A 19,917-nucleotide genomic window follows, 5' to 3' on the forward strand; every position below is an offset into this window, starting at 1 on the left:
TATAATTATGTGTGATTTAACAACACTATATTAGACTTACCAAGGCTATTTAAATTCGTAAGACATAGTCTTCAAATACCCTATGGTCTAGAACTGAAATATTTCACTTGGCATGGTTAGTGGATAAGAATAGTTAGTCTCCATTGTTGCGAAGTTAGCATCTAATATGCTATTGTTGTTCTCCTCTATCTGCATTCATTTACCAACACAAAACAACATAACAAATCATTAGACAACATTTCAGCAAAAGTAATCTAAAGATCATCGTAATAGTGCGTCCTCTAGCTTTAAGAGATAATATGGATATAGTTGTACGGAAAGATCTTCAATTTCACAAAATATTCTATGAAGTAGATCAATGTTATACTAGTGATGTTGTTACCTTTTCGAGGAGATACTTATTGGTGTTTTTGAGGACTCCTTCCTTTACACACAAAAACAAAAAGAACTCGTTAAACAATCTTATGTTACAATAATTTAACTTTTTGTATTCGATTCGTATCAACCAAAATCTTGACTCATATTTAACTGGTATAAAGCTGAATATCTAATGATTTTGTTGTGCTTACCTTGTTCCTCAATGACTGAATTTCTTGAAGCATAACATCCATCTGAAAATTTGACATATAAACTGTTCTAGTCAATACTTTATTATCAATATTCTCCCTAACATATGTATGATATATATGCATTAATGGATATATACCTTAGCAGTGCGAATCTGAGAAATCCAATACTCGAGATGCTTCTCAAGCAAAAGAAGTTCTTCAAGATTCATCGCCCCATCGCCTCCTCCAAACATATACCTGAATCCATTTTATTCTATTTACATATACGTATATGCATTTATAAACCCATATCTTAGTAAGGAGATAGTATGTAAATAATCAATATGTATAATATACCTTATCCCTTTCTGAAGCATCTCAATCTCTTGCTTAAGCACGTTGATCTCATCTTTTGGATCCTAGAAAAATAAAATTTATTATTAATTTGTAAGTCATAGTATTTTAAAGTATATGAAATTTTTTGGAAGATGTTGAATTCCAATTAGTGACCATATGTGCGTACACGCATATACTCAAGAACATGAAATACGTATATGCATCAATAAAATAAAAGTAGTTCAGAGCTTGTCAATAACAACAGTTTAGGGCAACCTTTATAAAGTGGTCATAGCAACGTTTATCAAAAGGTTGTGCTGATTATAAACCAATAGTACAACTTCCTTTAAAGATGTGACTGAATAACCAAAGATATGCAAGTATTTTAAATTGTAATATGGGTACATAATTGTCTCTAAGAATCTTTTACTTTAACAGTAATTAATTTGACTTGTTTTGTTTCCACTTTTTTTACTTGCTAGTACAACGTTCCACAATATGTCAGTTTCTCACACTAGTCGTAGTCGACAAATTCAGAGAATGGGAGAGCTAGGTGCATTGAATGTTGTACTTCACTAACTATTCCATGTAGAATCGGAATCAGGTGCCATACCTAACTTCGTGAGTATTTTAATTTCAAATCAATTAATAACGTCCAATAGAGTTTCCCTTTGCATGTCAACACGTGTTATCATTTTATAATTTATATACAAAAGTAATATAGTACTCCTATTACCTTTGCGGAACAAAAAAGACTAATTACCCCAAAATAACGAAATGGAAAGAAGTGATTAAAGACCGTTGAGCTATATACTGTTTATTTATCAACCCCAAAAATTCCAAAAAAATATATATATATACGTTTGATAATCAATCCCAACATAATATTAACTAATAAAAACGGAAGAGAAAATATTAGACGTACAAGATTTGGGGGTTGAAGTTGTTCTTGAGCAGTAAAAGTAGCAGAAGAAGAACCACGACGCCCACCAGTGCACTTCATGTACTTATCAATCATTCCCTCCATCGTTCTAATGTTAAATCAAATTCCCATATATATAAATTACTCTTTCATCACATATACACACAAATACGAATATGAACACTATATATGAGATATAGTTAATACCCTTTAGTAGCGAGCTCAAAGAGCTTGCCCTGAGGAGAGAAGATCACAACACCGATCTCGGCGTCACATAGCACAGAGAGCTCCTTAGCCTTCTTGAGAAGACCAGTTCTCCTCTTGCAAAACGTCACTTGTCTGTGAACCGGGTTCTCAATCCTCTTAAGCTGAATCTTTCCACGAGCCATCTCTGATCTTTCCTTCTAACTGATGATTTAACTTTGTGGTTTGCGTTTAAATTAGGAACTTCGAACGTGAAACAACCTCCCACTAGTTTGAACTAGCTTCGAGGTTCCCCACTTAACTCTTTGGTTTCTCTGTTTCTTCGGAGAAAACTGTCAAGCTATAACCAAACCCATGCCACCTTCTTCTCTTTATATATAATCTCCATTATCATATTCTCCCACTCACTTCTCTGCTTCTTAAAGCACCTTTTTCCACATCAGCCTCATTTTCTATTATAAATCTATATATATATATATGCTCATATATGTTAGTATATGTTAAGTATGCATTCATACAAAGTACATAGCTTTACATGCGAAAGCTCCATCAAAAAGCATTGTTTGTTATTTAAGGGGCTTGTATTATACTAGCCCCTTCTTCCTCTCTAGCTTGTAGTATAAATTAATTCCTAGGTTATATTTGATTGATTGATCTTACCTCCGATGTGACAGATGACCTGACTTGCACTAATGTTACAAAATCCAAATCTATTCAACAATTAATCTAATAAGTTATTTGAAAGTTTTGGTGAAGAATGAAACTCGTGAAAAAAAAAAAAAAATTTTGAAGCATGACTATAACCAAAAAAAAGGAAGGTTTGAGTAGCCATGAAAAAAAAAAAAAAAAAAAAACTTATGTGAAAAAATTTCAAAGGAGGCCAACAATACCAATGACCAAACATCATTTGAATAAAGAACCTACCCATCAACCGACTGTTTCCATATATATATATATATATATATATATATATATATATATAAAGAAATTACTTTTTTTTGGAGAAAATATAAAAATAAATTACATGATAGTAGTTTTGCAACGGAGTGACACACAAAACACGGTGTGTAAAGAATAAAGTAATTGACAAAAATAAACAAAATAATTCACGTCCCCTTTTTATAAACAACACGTTCTAAATAAAGGATTTTGAGTTTGTATAAGAGTTCAAAAAAAAAAAATTATTTTGTTCTTTTGGTATACATCTTATGTATCATATATTCATAGTATATATTATTTGAAGAGTTAAAGAAAAGAAAAAAAAAACACAGACTTTTTCTGATATTTAGTTACAAAATACTTTAAAATAAAACAATATATGTTGATCGTTTTAATAAAAAAATGTATACAGAAAATTAAATGATTTTTCCAAATAATGTTTTACATATCATTTATATGTTGGAGCTTTCTAAAGATCTTTTTCTATACCACATAGATATCCCCCCCCCCTACCACCCCAAAATATATATTTTGATTTAGAATGAATTTAACTAATTCATGGCAGTCATCCTAAAAAAAACTTATGATACATTTATCAAATAATGTTTTTATTACAAAAATATATATAATAACTATTTATTTATTTTGCATATTATTTCATATGTAAATTTAAACATCTTATATTATGAAACGGAATGAATAATAAATAGATTGGTTTAAACATCCTATATACGTTTTGTCACATTTATCGACCATAATTCTTAACCCATTTTAACCACTAAAGAACAATTAAGTGATGGTCATTAAGCCTTAAGCAAAAAAGATGGTCATTAATAAGCATACTTAGCTAATATTTAAAGAGGGTGTCATGTGCATCTCCTCGTGGTGGAGAACCAATGACCTGCTCATGTTAGGTGACAATGTAGCTTTTCTTTTATTATGTGTATTTATTTACTGAATTAACACTTTTTTTTTGTTAATTGATTAAGTTAATTGTTTTTCCATTTCTAAATGTTTCTGGCCATCTTGCTTTGCCCTCTGTCTACGTAACAAACTCCTGAATCTTATTCTTCTTCAACAGTAGTACGTGGTTACTCACTTTTTCTTCTTGGAATATCAAAATAGAAACTGCACCAATTTAATCTTAAAACTTGGAAGGTTTGCCATCATTAACATTCCTAAGATATATCTAGACACTAGACGTTTGACTGATCTTTACACATTACTTGACTGACCGCAAGTTTGGTTAGGTCACTGAATTTTCAGACCAATGTTGTAAACATTTTATTTTTGTTTCTTTATCTCTTATATCATGTCATGTACACACAGCATATAGAGATACAGAAATCAACACAAGTGACATACGGATTTAATATCAGGTAGAATCATGGCCGGTCAAAAGATTTTGGTATAGAGCGCTCCAAGCATTAACAATTTTATGATCCTTTAACGTTTAAGCAATATTGATTTTAAAAATGAGTAAAATTAGAATTTCCCACTTACTGATGATTTTTTTCCAAAATTAAATATCTCCATGATGTAAATCATATTACCAATTCTTGTATCTTTTTCTTAAGCTGGCATTTTGTTAAAATATATCATCGAATATAAATTCCATCATGAAGAAAGTAAGGTTTGATCAATGTGGAATACATAAATAATGTCTTTAGCAACCTAATCTTCTGTTTTCTATTTTGCTAATGTAAGAGTATACTCCCTTTAATTAATTGAATTATATAATAGTTTTGTTGTGAATGTATTCATTTAGATATGTTTTTAATAAGTCAAAGTTAGTATTAAAATGGGGTCCTTATAAATAATTTACATATGCCATTACAACACAGAAAATGGTGTGCACGCAAATTTCAATACTTCCTAAAAGAATTTATTTTTTATTTTTTTTCTCAGGGTACCCTAAAACGAAACTTTAACCATAGATTAAAGCTATAGTATATCTTTATAAAAGAGGGAGAGATATGGGTCAGGTTAAGTAAGTAAGAAGGAAGTACCTAAAGAATCTTTGTCAAATCAAAATGCATCAAACATGCAAAACTCAGAAAGTGTATGATCGATCTGTTGCTTCTTTTTCCTCGCATCTTTGCGTTCATTGGCTCTCAGGATCGTATCCATGATTGACACTTGGTTTATTTTTCATGTCTTGTAGCCTTCTAAGGGCATAAAGCTTCTTTTGATTCTCCACTCCCTAAAATTTATTTATTTATTATCTGTATATTATTTATCCTAATGCATGCTTTTAAATTAAGTATGAGCTTTATGTACACTGTGATATGCGAAGGTGGGTTTCTTAAGATAACTTTAATATATGCATTAATTGATATATTAATGATGGAAAATCTAATTAAACTAGTATTATTATATTAGACATTCGGACCAATTATTTCTTCGAATATATGGATATCTTAGAATAAGGAACCAATTAAATTTTAATATGAAAATTCAAACCATCTATAATCTAGTGGTATTTGGATCTAGGGTAAAACGTTAACTCGATTCTCCTTGAGTTCGGTTTCTGTTTGAAAAAAAGCATTCGTATATGAGAAGAAGCATGAGTTGTTATTGTTGATGTTGCCAGCTGATTTTCTTGTTTAGTCATTACAAAGCAAGTTATAAACCATGGTGGCCAAACTTTCTCTCTGTTGGCTGGCTCATTCCTATGGTTAGTCTGATGCCTTAGCTAAGGTTATAAAAAAAAAAAAAGAAGAAAAAAAAAGAATCCAATTCTAAATACTAGATTACCAAAATTCAAAATTTTAATTAGATAAAACATAAATCAGTAATACTATTTTATTTTTTATGTTACAATGGAAAAATGCATGCATATTTGTTAAACACTCGATATGCAATCAATCATTATACACAAGTCAATGGCATCATGATATAATAATATCTAGAACATATATAATACATATGTTTTGATTTTTTTTTGTAGAAACGGTTGAAATCAAAACAGAAGAAAGCATGAATTTAAATGTCGATGTCTCATATTCGTTGTTATTGCCAAAATGGGGGCACTCAATTTGTTGGTCATAGAGATCCTAAGCCTTCAGCCCCATGCATGTGACGTATCCTAAGTCACAACTTTTTATCAAAACCACCTAGTAACTCTCAATCTCTTCACCAATTGAGATCTCTCCACCTAATAACAACCATTGTAGTCGGCCTCCCCCCTTCGTTCAAATCCGCCTTCACCACCAATCTTTAATCCGTCTCACTTGTAAGTATCTCCATGACGTTCTCATTCCGCCTTCTTACCATGCGGCATGGCTACAGCTGTCACTCTGATCAACCATGGCAACAGAAAAAAAAACGAAGGTCCATCAATATAAGAGTTCACCAGATCGGTCACCCATATCTCCTAAATTGATTTGGATAGAATCTTTCGCAATAGAGAGAGACTCCTTTTAGAAGAAAATGACATGAATCTACAGATGTTCCTTTCTCTATATATGCAACCACTTAATGGAAAAATTGATTCAAAATTCATTTATTTATTTTTAGTGAGTTATTTTTAATGGCTAGCTAGTTTTATGTAAATCCATTTTTACGTTGTTTNCCTTTTAAATTAATAAAACATATCTATTACTAAAAAATAAACACAAAATGTATTCATTATATAAATGATGGATATGTGTGAAAAGAAGAGGAATACAACATAGATATTTAAAATATCTAATCTACAAGAAGCACTAAAACTTCTGGTCCCATCGACGGACATTGAATCTTTAAAAGAAGGACAAGATGCCTTCGGATAATTAAGGTTGCCCTTTATACTCTTACCAGTATTTGATTAATTATACTCTTATCAGTATTTGATTAATCATGATCATGCACAATTTCTTAAAATAAAATTATTTTGGAGGAATCATTGTGGTATATATATTAATTGATTTATTGTTAAAAATACCACAATGTTGCATAGTAGGAAGAAGATATTCTTCAAATGCAATTTCCATATGCAAAAACAAATTCTAGAAGACTAGAACCAAATATCTAAAATGTTAAATATCGATGCTACATTGCTACATATATCTAAATGTTGAATCTAGATACAATACCGAGATACACAAACGAGCGAAGTCTCTAGTCCCTCTCAAACTTTTATTGGTCTCCAATAAACATGCAGGAATAAAAAAGAAAAAAAAAAGTTTAAAGACAATACCCAAAGTTTTATTCTTGATAAGAGAATTTTGACCATAAAATAGCGATCTTTGGTCAGCCATTGGGGTTTCAAGTAATGTTTATTAGTGTTTTATTTTAGAATAATTATCATCGCCAATTATTAAAATTCCTTTTAATTTTACATTGTTTAATAATATATATATATAGTTCTTTATTATATGATCTATGTATATGAGAGACCTTTATCTCTCTAAAAAAAACTCATTTTCCTCTAGAAAACCCCTTTTCTCTAAAAACCTCTAAGTAACACGACCAGATCAGTGATAATGTGATATGATGCATGATCAAATTAAAATAAATCTCTAAAATAATTAACAGATAATTTAGTTTTCTTAATGTTATAATTGTTTGGTAATGATGCGAAATGGGATGGAGTACTAGTGGAGCATCCAACCATCCACAATATGGTTTCACAGCTAAAAGAATAATCCGTACACCAAGTTGATATAATAAACTCCAAGTTGATTTAATTATACGAGATGTACTCACGCATTTGAATTTTTAATCCGTTCTATTGTATATAACAATGTTTTATGCTTCCAACACAATTATTTTGGGACATATGCCGTATTTGGGAAAAACTATAATTCAAACAAAAAGAAAATAGATTATTTTTCTTTCTACCCAAAACTCATGACATTTAATTTACTTTATGCAAACTGTTGGATTCTACCAATAACAACATACACTATATAGCATGACGTGACATGAAAGGACATTTCATATTATATGTTAACATTTTGCGTTAGTCATATAAATTTAATCAATATATAGCTAGCATGCATTACGTTGATATATATTGCATGTGATCTTACATAAGTTATACATATAAGTTCCGATGTCACACCACACATCAAAATTAAACAGCGTTAACGAATACACTTGACAGCCTAGCTTACCTTAAAGTATAATCGACACAATTCGTTTCTTATTTTTGCACACGAGATCGGAGATCCACACTTTCTCACTTCACCAGTTTCATAAACTTGGCTTCTCATTGACCTAAATTGCGGTATATTTATTCGTACGTAATAATAATTATCAAATAAAACATCAGGCTTTGGTTAGCGATCTGTTTTCAAGGAACGGTCCTACCAAAAGAAACCCCTAGCGCACAGTCTTGATTTTATTAAACTAAAAATCTCAATTTCAGAATCTTTATTACAAATTACAAAAGACAATTTGAGAATAAAATTTAAGGCACCACGTGTCGTCTTTCGCCCGATTCAATTAGATGATACCCCGAAAGGCTTATAGTCAATTATGTGATTCTCCCCGGTTAGTGTCCGATTATAAGAACTATTTTAAATCGATTTAAACTATTGTCTATTTACTAGACTCTAATTAAAAGAGATTCGGAGTCCTGTTTTTCTTTGTATATGTAAAATTGCATGAATAAAAAACCAGAAGAAAATGTTTTGATCAGAACATGTAGTAGTGTACTAGTTTGTTTTAAAGCATCGAATAGTAACAGACGGAATAATTGCAACAGAACTGTGGTACGATTTTAACAACAACGAATTGAAAACATATACTAGTTTGTGTTAGAATATTTGATCATCAATACCATTATACCAATATTGGTCTAATCCAGTTCAAGTGACTCGCGGATAGTTTTCACGATGCGTCTAGGGACATCATCAACAATAATCAAATTAGAGTACAAATCTCAGTAACTTAATTAGTGGCAGACATGACAGAAATTATAATTATAAGTAAAAGATACTTAAGAAAATTGATTCGTATCCCAAAAATAAGTTCACCATAGATTTGTTGAGATATATCTTTCTTTGGTCATACTACTCATACATAATTATTATCTGAAATATTGTTTACATTATCTATAAAACGAATAATTTGAAATCATTTGTAAAAAACTCATACATAAATTTAACTTATGCCAGCAATTTATAAAATAAATTCGTTAAGGACACAAAATAAAGCATATGTTCGTATATTAATTTATAGAATGGGTTAGTAACTTAGTACGAGATACTGAATTTTGAAACTGTACATATTTAACGTATCTTTATAATATATATATATATATTTTTTGGGTTAAATTATAATTTAACAATTCATGCCACTTAGGCCTACTTAAGTATATTAACTTTCTTCAAACTATTTATAATTGTTTTCAGTTTCCACTGACTAAAGTTGCCATTTTTTCAAAAATCTTTCGTGTAAGCTGTTTTTGGGAATAGTTATGCGAAAATAAGAAACAGCGTAAATCATCGCTTTTCATATATAATTTTTCTTTGCCTTTTTTTGTTTTGTTTTGTTTTCCTTTGTTTATTATTGTGTAAAACATTTTGTTAAGAGAAAAATCACACAAAAGAAAGAAAGAAAAAAAAGCCTTTTTTCCTTTTTCTAGTTTTGTATGACTTCCGACAGGCTATTCAGACAAGGCCCAGTTCACTTGATTAGGCCCAAATCTTTATCTTGGTTCGGACTTAAAAGGCGAGATATTGGTTTAGGATTTAGAAAAATTTTTAATGACTTTATGTTTTTATTGATTGTTAAAATCATAGAAAATTGAAAGTTAAAAATGAAGGATTCTAAGAGATTGTTTAGGAAATTTTTTAAAATCTTGATGATTTGTTTTTTCTAATCTTGTAAAATCTTTCTATTTGATGAAAGAGTTTTCATGACTTTTGTTATGAAGAAAATAATATAAAATCCTAAACCAATAACATAAAATTTGAATTTATTAACAATCCAAGATTCTTTTGTTTTACTTGAATAACATAAAACTTTTAATGACTTTATAAAACTCTTATTCCAATAACACTAGATTTATCAACATTTTAGATAACTTTTTACAAATCCACAACCAATAACACCAAATTTTTAAAAGTCGTGATTGAATAACAACATATTTTACCTAACTTTTAAAGTCATTAAAATTCTTTCTAAATCCTAAACCAATACCTCCCCTAAATTCTTAATTTAATTATTTTTGAAAGTTTTTGTTGTTTTTTCCTTTTGTTAAGCCTTTAAGTTTGGTTTTGTTATTAGGAGTTCTTTAAATTTATTTTCTCGTCCAACAATTAAATTACTCATCTTCTTTTTTTGTGTATATGTATTTTTGTTTTCGTTATTTTTGTCTTTCTTTTCCTTTTATCAACTCTTTTTTTTTTTTTTTTTATTTTTTTTCAAAATTTTNACATATTTTACCTAACTTTTAAAGTCATTAAAATTCTTTCTAAATCCTAAACCAATACCTCCCCTAAATTCTTAATTTAATTATTTTTGAAAGTTTTTGTTGTTTTTTCCTTTTGTTAAGCCTTTAAGTTTGGTTTTGTTATTAGGAGTTCTTTAAATTTATTTTCTCGTCCAACAATTAAATTACTCATCTTCTTTTTTTGTGTATATGTATTTTTGTTTTCGTTATTTTTGTCTTTCTTTTCCTTTTATCAACTTTTTTTTTTTTTTTTTAATTTTGTTCAAAACTTTCTCTTTATTGATTAACACTGTCGTCTACTTTTCTTTTGTTAATCCAGTACTTTTGATTGTATTACTTTTAATTTGTAAATTATTACCTTTTTCAATTTGGCTCGTGGGCTGCTAATTTTAACCATTTGCATTTGAAAAACAAAAATGGTGAGGGGTCTTCTTTTGCATAATTATAGAATTTGCTTTCGGCTCTTTTTCGTTGGAGAATAGAGTAGGAATCGATGTCTATTGCCTGATAAGGTAATAGTATATATTTTTTACAGCTTTACAGTTTATGTGAGTGTTATATAATGTAATCAAAGACCATCATGATTCGTGTTAACATAAAGGTGGTTTCTTTAGCTTTTTGCATGCCTCTGGAGCCATTATTTTTATCATTACTTCGCACCAAAACCTTTGGAGACAACCCAGACAATTAGACCGATACCAACAAAGGAAATTTCGGTTATGCTGCTGACTAAAAAGTAATAAGTAATTAAAAGGGAAAATTGCCTTAAATTCTAATAAACAATCATACCCATTTTCTACTACTACTATATTTTTCCTTTTCAAAATTACATATTAGTCTTTCACCAAACCAAACACATCTCAACATTTTCTAGCTCTTCTCTTTTCTTTCTTATGAGATATATACCCATATATATATATATATATATATATATATATATATATTTTCATTTTTTTTTCTCTACTTTATTTTTTGGTTTCTATCTCTCCATTTTATTATTTTCTTTATTGTAACACTTTAGTTAGTTATTATCAAAAAATTCTATGTTCATTTTCATAAAACATATTGTAATTATATTTTTCTACATTTTAAGATATATATATTATATTTTTTTAAATTAGTATATTATACATTGTCCATTTTTAGTTGAACATTTGTTCACTAATAAGTAGATGACCAGTTACAGTAAGTTATGTTTAATGTAACTGGTCATCTACTTATTATCGAACAAATGCTCAACTTTTAAGTTCAATTGTCACATTTTTAGTTGAATTTTTTTTTAATAAAATAAGTTTTGTCCATTACAAAATGTAGAAATACTTTAACAAAACCACTTAATGAATTTTACTCTTGTTTGCATCAAAACATTTTTGTTTTTATTTTTTATGAACATCCAAACATATCCACCAAACCATGACCACATGGATATATATATATATATATATATATATATATATATATATATATATATATATATATATATATATATATATATATATATATATATATATATATATATATATATATATATATATATATATATATATATATATATATATATATATATATATATATATATATATATATATATATATATATATATATATATATATATATATATATATATATATATATATATATATATATATATATATATATATATATATATATATATATATATATATATATATATATATATATGATCAAGGTGTTGCAGCCCCAAGTCCATAGCCTAATTTGAACACCTTGATCATAAATATCCAAAATTACACCATACACTATAAACAAGAAACCAAAAATAATACACCCTTACTCCTAAACGTAAGACTTAAAAATTTCACATGATGTGTCTAGGTCTACTTTTATGGTTTGGATACAACGACACATCCAATCCATATGACCATGATCATGTGGATACTATTATAATTTGTGGATACAAGTTGCACATGTTGTCACTATATCCTAAACCCTAAATCTAAGCTCTAAACTTCCTAAACCCTAAACCCACATAAATAAGTACTAAAACATAAATCTTATATTATAAAACCTTAAACACTAAAACCTAAACCATGAATTTTTCCAAAATCCAAAACTCAAAACACTAAATCCTACCACATGAACTCTAAATCATCAGATGGTGAATGTCACTAGCATCCATGAATTGTATGATAAATTATAAACCCTACACTTTGAACTCTAAATATTTTAAAGCTTGAATCTAAAACATAGACGCATTATCTATCAAAATAACATATCCATAAAAATATTATCCACTCATCAACAAACCAATGTTCAACTAAAAATGGATAAGATATAATTTATTCACCTGAAATATAGCAAAATGGATCTTAAAATGTAGAAAAAATGCAATCATACAAAAATGTATATATATATTTTTGATAATAGCTATACAAATTAATAACATTGAAAATAAAAAAAAAATAAAAAAGAGAGAGAGGTGTGAGGGGGTGGGGAGAAGGAACAATCAACTAAAAAAAATAAAGGACAAAGGCAAATATGTCTTGATTTTATGCAAAACCAACAAATCCACCCCCAAAAGTATACCATACTCAAGAAATGAATGTGGATGGAAGAGAGTTTGAGAAAAGTAGGTGTGTGTGCAATTTTCCTCATTAAAATACATCACCTTGTATGGATTGTTCATACCTATCGTACCTTTTTAAGGTGATGTATATATTTTAACTACTTATTACTTTTTAGGTTTTTGGAAACACAATTATGCTGCTAACTAAAAAGAGAGAATATCACGTTTTTTTTTGTTTGGACAGCGAGGCCGAGCATATCACGTTTGAAGGATATAAAACATAAACAATAGTGACCTTACTGTTTGGTTGACGAAAACATAACCATTCATGGATTTAGGTGAAGAGGACTTCAAAGACATTTTAATGTTCAAGCCAACTACCCCCTCCACTGCAATATACTTAGCACAAATTAAGCAGACAAGAGATTAATTTACCTATTTACCATGCTTTTGGAATGTTTCTTTTACTTGTTCATGTGTTAACGCGGTGCGACAGAGACGCTTTATTTTGACTTTCTTGTATATATTACACAACTATATATAAGCAAAAGCGCTGTGCTAATTTTTTGCAACTATATATAAGCAAAATTTATGTCGAGTTTTCTGGACGTAACGTACGTCTAATTAATACTAGTGAGAAAGAAGAGGAACGTGGCGATCACAAACTCAAAGAGTCTCAAACACATACAGATGTTAGCTTCTGTAGAACACACTTGTTTGGTCATTGGTGGTCTCTACAATCACGTGCTCACTTTGCATTAATTTTTCTTTTCTTCCAAACTTCAGTCTTTTTACCCTTTTTGGTGTATTTCAAATACCCCACCATTTCTGCTAAGTCACAATCTTCATAACCCATATACGATCCACTGACTCAACGAATATGCCAACACAAGCGAGCGTGATTGTGTTGAGATAATGAGATTCGTCCACTGTCAAGCGAGTTTCTTCAAAAAAAATTTACGTCGATATTTTCTTTATAAAAATGGATCAACTCATTTTTGTGGTCTCTGACTCTTAGACCAATAACTAGTATCTACAATTTATCACTAACAATAAATATCAACAGAGGAAAAATACAGTTGACTTTTTGACTTTTATTGACTTTTCTCTCCCAAATACGCGATTTTCTTCTTTCTCCAACCACTTTCGCCGATCTCGGTGTTGGTCCTCGCCGTCCCTCATGAGCAAAAACAAACCAAAAAAAAAGTCTCCCCCGCGGTTCCCCCACTGGGTCCGCAACCTCAGTTTCTTCCCCTAAACCTCACTCTCCACCGGAGTCTCCTAAATCGGCTAGAGAGATCTCGATATGTTCCCCCTCTAAGAAACTACTTGCATCTTCAGCGATATCAGCTAGCAGAAACACCCCCATCGATAACCCTGTCTCAACTTCTCCTTCAAAAATTGTGTCAATAGGTAACCCTAGATCCCCAATTTCTAGAGTAGAAACTACACATGTTCCAATATTGGCAGTTGTACCTTCAATTGAACCCACTAAAGTCGATGTGGAGAAAATAGATTCTAACCCAGCTGGTTCGAAGGCAATTCTGACTCCATCGTCAGCCACCCCTTTGAGTTCTATTCTGATTCCGATTCCGACCCAATCGGTGGTGAGTTCCCCTCCAATCGGTGAACATCCTTGGAAAGATATTATCAAGGACACTTCTTGTACTCTTCAGAAAAAAGGTACATCTTTCACTCTGGATTCAGATGAAGTGTGCGTGACCATTCCTAATTCTGTCATTGAGAAGAACAAAAAGGCATGGGATAGCTTTATCTTAGGATAATTCTATGAGGAACCTCCTACCAGAGGGGCGGTACATGCTATCGTGAATGGTATATGGAGTAGGCAAAGACGTGATATCACTGTCTCTAAAATGGAAGGTCATTCCTTTCTTTTCAAGGAGCCCTGTCCAAACACAAGGAGGTGTATCCTTAGTCAGTCGCTTTGGCAAGTTGACGGACAGACCATGTTCGTTGCAAAGTGGTCACTGGATGTCACCCCCAAGAAGCCGGAGTTATCGCTAGTCCCGGTGTGGCTTGACTTTCATGGTGTCCCATTAAAATTCTTTAACCATGAAGGTCTTGAACATATTGCGGGTTTGTTGGATCATCCAGTCTCCCTTCACCCGCACACAGAGAAACTCATCAATATCGAAGTCGCGAAAGTTTACACGGTCATAGACCCTCGTAAACCAATCCCGGAAGCTGTCAATGCAAGAATCGGGTCAAATAAAAAGAATCCGTGTCTCCAGTCCTTGGCTCCCCTCCGTGTGTAGCCACTGTAAAAAGGTTGGCCATACAATCTCTCGGTGTGCATCTGCTCCACCCCTTTGCAACCTTTGTGGATCAGTAAAGCACACTGGTGAGCCTTGCCCTCGAGCTAAAAGAGACAAGAAGAGTGGCAAAGCGCCTATCAAAAGTCAGCTCCCGATTATTGACAAAATTGTTCCAGTGGCTCCCATTACATGCAACACCTCTCCCTCTCAAAGACCAGTGATCGTTGACAAGGCATATCTTGGTGTTCAAATGCGAGGCGAACCGAGTACAAGAGTTCCTTCTGCAGTGGTGAAGCAACCTTACCAAGACTTCTCCAAAGCTTATATTTTGAACTTGGACGAAGGTAAACTCTGTGTTAATCTGACCACAAACCTCTTCTCCCACTCCTCTCACTCTGGGGGACATAATGAGGCTCAAGCATTGTCCTCCGACCCTGACAGTATCTCTGATGATGAGGATAATCCGGAAGATGATTCAGATAGATTCCTCAAAGTAATATCAAAGAGGCTTTTGAAGAAAAAGAACACAAGAGCAAGGGCTAGAGACCCTTTATCCCTCTAAATCCATATCCTCTCCATGGATATTTTTTGTCGTAATGTAAGAGGTCTAAATGACCCTGTAAAGCGTAGAAGTTTTCGGAAGTGGTTAAGGCTTCATAAGCCTCTTTTTGGTGGGATCCTTGAAACCCATGTACATCCTGACAAGGCACAACATATTTTGTCTTCTGTGGCTGCAGGATGGTCTTTTGCGGGTAATTATGCTTTTTCAGATCTTGGAAAGATCTGGGTAGTCTGGTATCCTTCAGTCCAGGTGCAAATTTTGTCTAAGGCATCTCAGATGATAGCATGTCTAGTAACACTACCTTTTACCAATGTGGAGACTGTGGTGTCTGTCGTGTATACTTCTTCAACATGTAGTGAAGAAAGGAAGGACCTTTGGAAAGAACTGCAAGACCCTTCTATGTCGTCGTTGGTTATGAACAAGTCCTGGATGGTCTTAGGAGATTTCAACCAAATTCTCCACTTACATGAACACTCTAAGACAATCGATGGGTCGACTACAAGAGGTATGCATGAATTCAGTCAATGTCTGCTCAACTCGAAGATCTCTGATCTTCCCTACTGTGGAAACACATTCACCTGGACTAACAAGCAAGATTTAAGTTTCATCACTAAGAAACTGGATAGAATCCTAGTAAATGACGAGTGGCTCCTATCTTTCCCTACCTCCCTAGGAGTATTTGGTGAACCACGTTTTTCAGACCACAATCCATGCTGCATCTTCTTGGAACCCGGCCAGCCAAAGCAGAAAACTCCATTTAAGTTTTTGTCCCTCCTAAACAAAAATCCAGAATTCTCGCCTTTAATCAGATTATGGTGGAATGCTCTCTCTTTTGAAGGTTCAAAAATGTTGAAGCTCTCCAAAAAACTTAAAGAGCTAAAGAAAGTAATCAGATCTTTCAATAAGGAAAATTACTCGGAGATCGAAAAACATGTGAGGGAGGCCTATGATGACTTGTTATCCTGCCAGGGAGATTTGTTGAATTCTCCTTCTGTTCAGGCTATTGAAAGGGAGAAAATTGCACACAAAAACTGGTGTATCTTGGCGCACGCTGAAGAATCCTATCTTAGACAAAAGGCAAGAATCTGCTGGCTTGAGGAAGGGGACAAGAATTCAAAGTTCTTTCACAGAACAATTCGTGCTCGTCAAGCTCAAAATCTGATCCTCTATCTTATTGATGCAAACGATCGGATTGTGGACACAAAATAAGGGATTCAAAAGGTAGCGGTGGAATACATCAAAGCTTTCCTTGGTTCACCGTCTGTTGCAAATCCCCCATCAGTAGAAGACCTGGCTTCGTTAATCCCCCAAAGATGTTCAGCGACTGCAATTCAAGTACTTTCGACCCCGTTCTCGAAGGAGGAAATCAAACTAGCAGTCTTCTCTTTGCCAAAAAATAAAGCCCCACGGCCAGATGGATATTGTGTGGAGTTCTTTACGGCTCAATGGGATATTGTAGGGTCAGATCTACGATGTTGTCTCTCATTCCAAAGATGCCTAATGCCTCAAAAATGTCTGACTTTCGCCCAATTGCCTGTTGTAATACAAAATATAGGGTGATCTCAAAGTTGTTGGAAAATAGGCTTAAAAACGTCTTACCAGACCTTGTTGCAAACACGCAATCAGCCTTCATACCGGGACGCTTGCTGGTGGAGAATGTGCTGCTCGCAACAGAACTAACTCAAGGCTACAATCAGAAATCAATCTCAGAGAGAAGGATGCTAAAACTTGACCTTAAGAAGGCCTTTGACTCACTGCATTGGGAGTTTATCCTTAATACACTCGAAGCCATGGAATTTCCAGCACATTTTGTCACCATGATCCGCGAGTGCATCACGACACCAAGCTTCTCAATATCGATGAATGTGGAATCTTGTGGTTATTTTAAAGGAGCAAAAGGTTTAAGACAAGGAGATTCAATTTCCCCTTACCTCTTTACCCTGGCTATGGAGGTTTTTACTCAGATGTTGAACACCAGCTACAACAGAAACCTCATTGGACACCATCCTTCAGCTTCAAACCCACATGTATCACATTTGGCTTTCGCATATGACATTTTGGTCTTTTTGATGGTAAGTTTGACTCTCTGGTAAACATCACGAAAGTCCTCCAAGAGTTTGTTGAGGCCTCTGGTCTTCACATGAACCAGGACAAGACCGACTTGTTCATAGCAGGGGTGAACAACTTGAAACTGCTCGGATTGTTTCCACCGGCTTCAAGATAGGTTCACTCCCCATTTGGTACCTTGGTCTCCCTCTGATGCATAGGAATCTCCGAATTGCAGAGTACAGGCCCTTGACAGACAAGATAAAAGCCACACTATCTAATTGGTCTGCAAGAGCCCTGTCATATCCAGGAAGGAAATAGCTCATCTCATCTGTTATCTATGGCACCTTCAACTTCTGGGCCTCAGCGTTCATCCTACCAAAATGCTGCTTGCAAGAGATAGAACGGCTATGTGCTAGTTTTCTGTGGACAAGAGACATCACAAAAAAGGCACATGCAAAGGTGGCATGGAAGACGATATGTTTGCCCAAGGAAGAAGGGGGACTAGGGTTTCGTCGTTTAACAATGCGGAACCAAACCCTCTGCTTAAAGCTTCTTTGGAGATTATTCTCATCCGACTCACTCTGGGCAAAATGGATGAGGAACAATAAAATAAAGGATGATGTGTTTTGGCTTATAGACGAAAAGAAACAGTGTTCGTGGACTTGGAAAGCGCTGCTACACCTTCGACCTCTGGCCATCCGTTTCTTGAAAAGTGAAGTAGGAAATGGCAAATTGGTTAGTTTCTGGTTTGATCGGTGGACTCCTTTTGGCCAACTAATTCAGTTTCTGGGCCCCTCAGGACCGAGCCTCACAGGAATACCTCTTCGCAGTATTGTGGCATCTGCGAGCTCTCCTGAAGGGTGGATTCTGCGTCCAGCGAGGTCCCCTCAAGCAAAGCTGTTACACATACATCTCACAACAATTGTTTCACCTTCGTTATCCTCATACCAAGACATCTTCTTTTGGAGTTCAAATGATGATGAGTCCGTCTCTTTTTCTATCAAGAAAACCTGGGAAGCTTTACGAGAAAGACACGACCCGCAACGTTGGACAGAACACATATGGTACAAGGGAGCTATTCCAAGGCATGCCTTCATGTTCTAGCTCACACACCTAAATCGTCTTCCCACAAGATCCAGACTCGCAACTTGGGGTATGAAAATTGACACTGCCTGTTGTATTTGCAGACTTTACCCTGAAATTCGTGAACACTTATTCCTCAACTGTGAGTTCAGTGAAGAGATCTGATTGGAGACTTTAAGGCGACTAGGTTTCCATGCATTTGTGTTTCATACTTGGGAAGCGTTTGTGGCATGGATGGACTTATCAAACTCTATCTCTATGCTCACTCTGCGTCGGCTAGTCATACAAGCTTTGTTTTATGCTATCTGGTCCGAAAGGAACAATCGCCTTTACAACAACATCACAACCCCACCACATATTGTCTTTAAGGTGCTGGATAGACAAATCAGGGATGCAATTCTAGCAAAAACTCACAAAAAAAACTTTAAGGGTCTAATGTTTAATTGGATAAGATTTATTTAAATCGCAGGCTTTGCTCGAAACTAAGATAGTTCTTGTTTTTTATCCTTTTTTGGCAAGTACTATCTTCATGTATCAAACCTTTGTATTCTGTACAAGCAATTTCATTAATAAAAATTCACAATTTTACAAAAAAAAAACTTATCACTATATCTTTTTTTTTTTAATTAATTCCGCGATATAGAGTTTTCGGTCGCTAGTTAAGAAATCTTTACAGTAACTATTCTTTTTCTTCTTTCTTATACTAGTAAATTAAAAAAGGTATTAGACTAACACACAATTTAGTTTGTACAAGTGTACTGTAGTTATCATGAGTTAACAAAAAAATTAAAGATGAGTGATATTAATTGACGGTGATATTATTTCTTCTTTTTAGATTCTTTCTACACAAAGCTTTTGTTATGTTGCAGCACGTAGTTTCTCGTTCACTATAATCTGCGGTCTCCGCGTTCATAACAATCCAAAGCGCATGCATGCGACTAATAATAACTCGTATATTCCAAGATCGACTATATCTTAATTGTCAAATTAAAAAAAGAAAAGATGACATATGCGTTTATGTCTTTTCTAAAAGATATAAACATATAAACCTCACACGTATATATCTGCT

The 19,917-nt window shown here is 33.1% G+C and overlaps 2 protein-coding genes across 3 annotated transcripts; one reads left to right on the forward strand and one right to left on the reverse strand.

Moving 5' to 3' along the window:
- LOC104751005 (agamous-like MADS-box protein AGL12) lies at positions 7–2,363 on the reverse strand. 2 transcript variants are annotated; one of them, XM_010472867.2, is made up of 7 exons: positions 2,014–2,363; positions 1,810–1,915; positions 906–967; positions 707–806; positions 570–611; positions 383–424; positions 7–189 (listed from the first exon to the last, which is right to left on the reverse strand). In XM_010472867.2, the coding sequence occupies exons 1-7, from the start codon at positions 2,193–2,195 to the stop codon at positions 88–90; spliced, it is 636 nt and encodes a 211-aa protein (XP_010471169.1). In that variant the 5' UTR covers positions 2,196–2,363; the 3' UTR covers positions 7–87. The 2 variants fall into 2 exon arrangements, with proteins under 2 accessions (XP_010471169.1, XP_010471168.1); XM_010472866.1 differs by having other exon boundaries at positions 383–448.
- On the forward strand, positions 18,288–19,013 carry LOC104753783. The gene is made up of 2 exons (XM_010475982.1): positions 18,288–18,850; positions 18,953–19,013. The coding sequence occupies exons 1-2, from the start codon at positions 18,288–18,290 to the stop codon at positions 19,011–19,013; spliced, it is 624 nt and encodes a 207-aa protein (XP_010474284.1).

The sequence above is a fragment of the Camelina sativa genome, chromosome 16 (genome assembly GCF_000633955.1).
Source record: "Camelina sativa cultivar DH55 chromosome 16, Cs, whole genome shotgun sequence".
In the NCBI taxonomy this organism is placed as follows: Eukaryota; Viridiplantae; Streptophyta; class Magnoliopsida; order Brassicales; family Brassicaceae; genus Camelina; species Camelina sativa.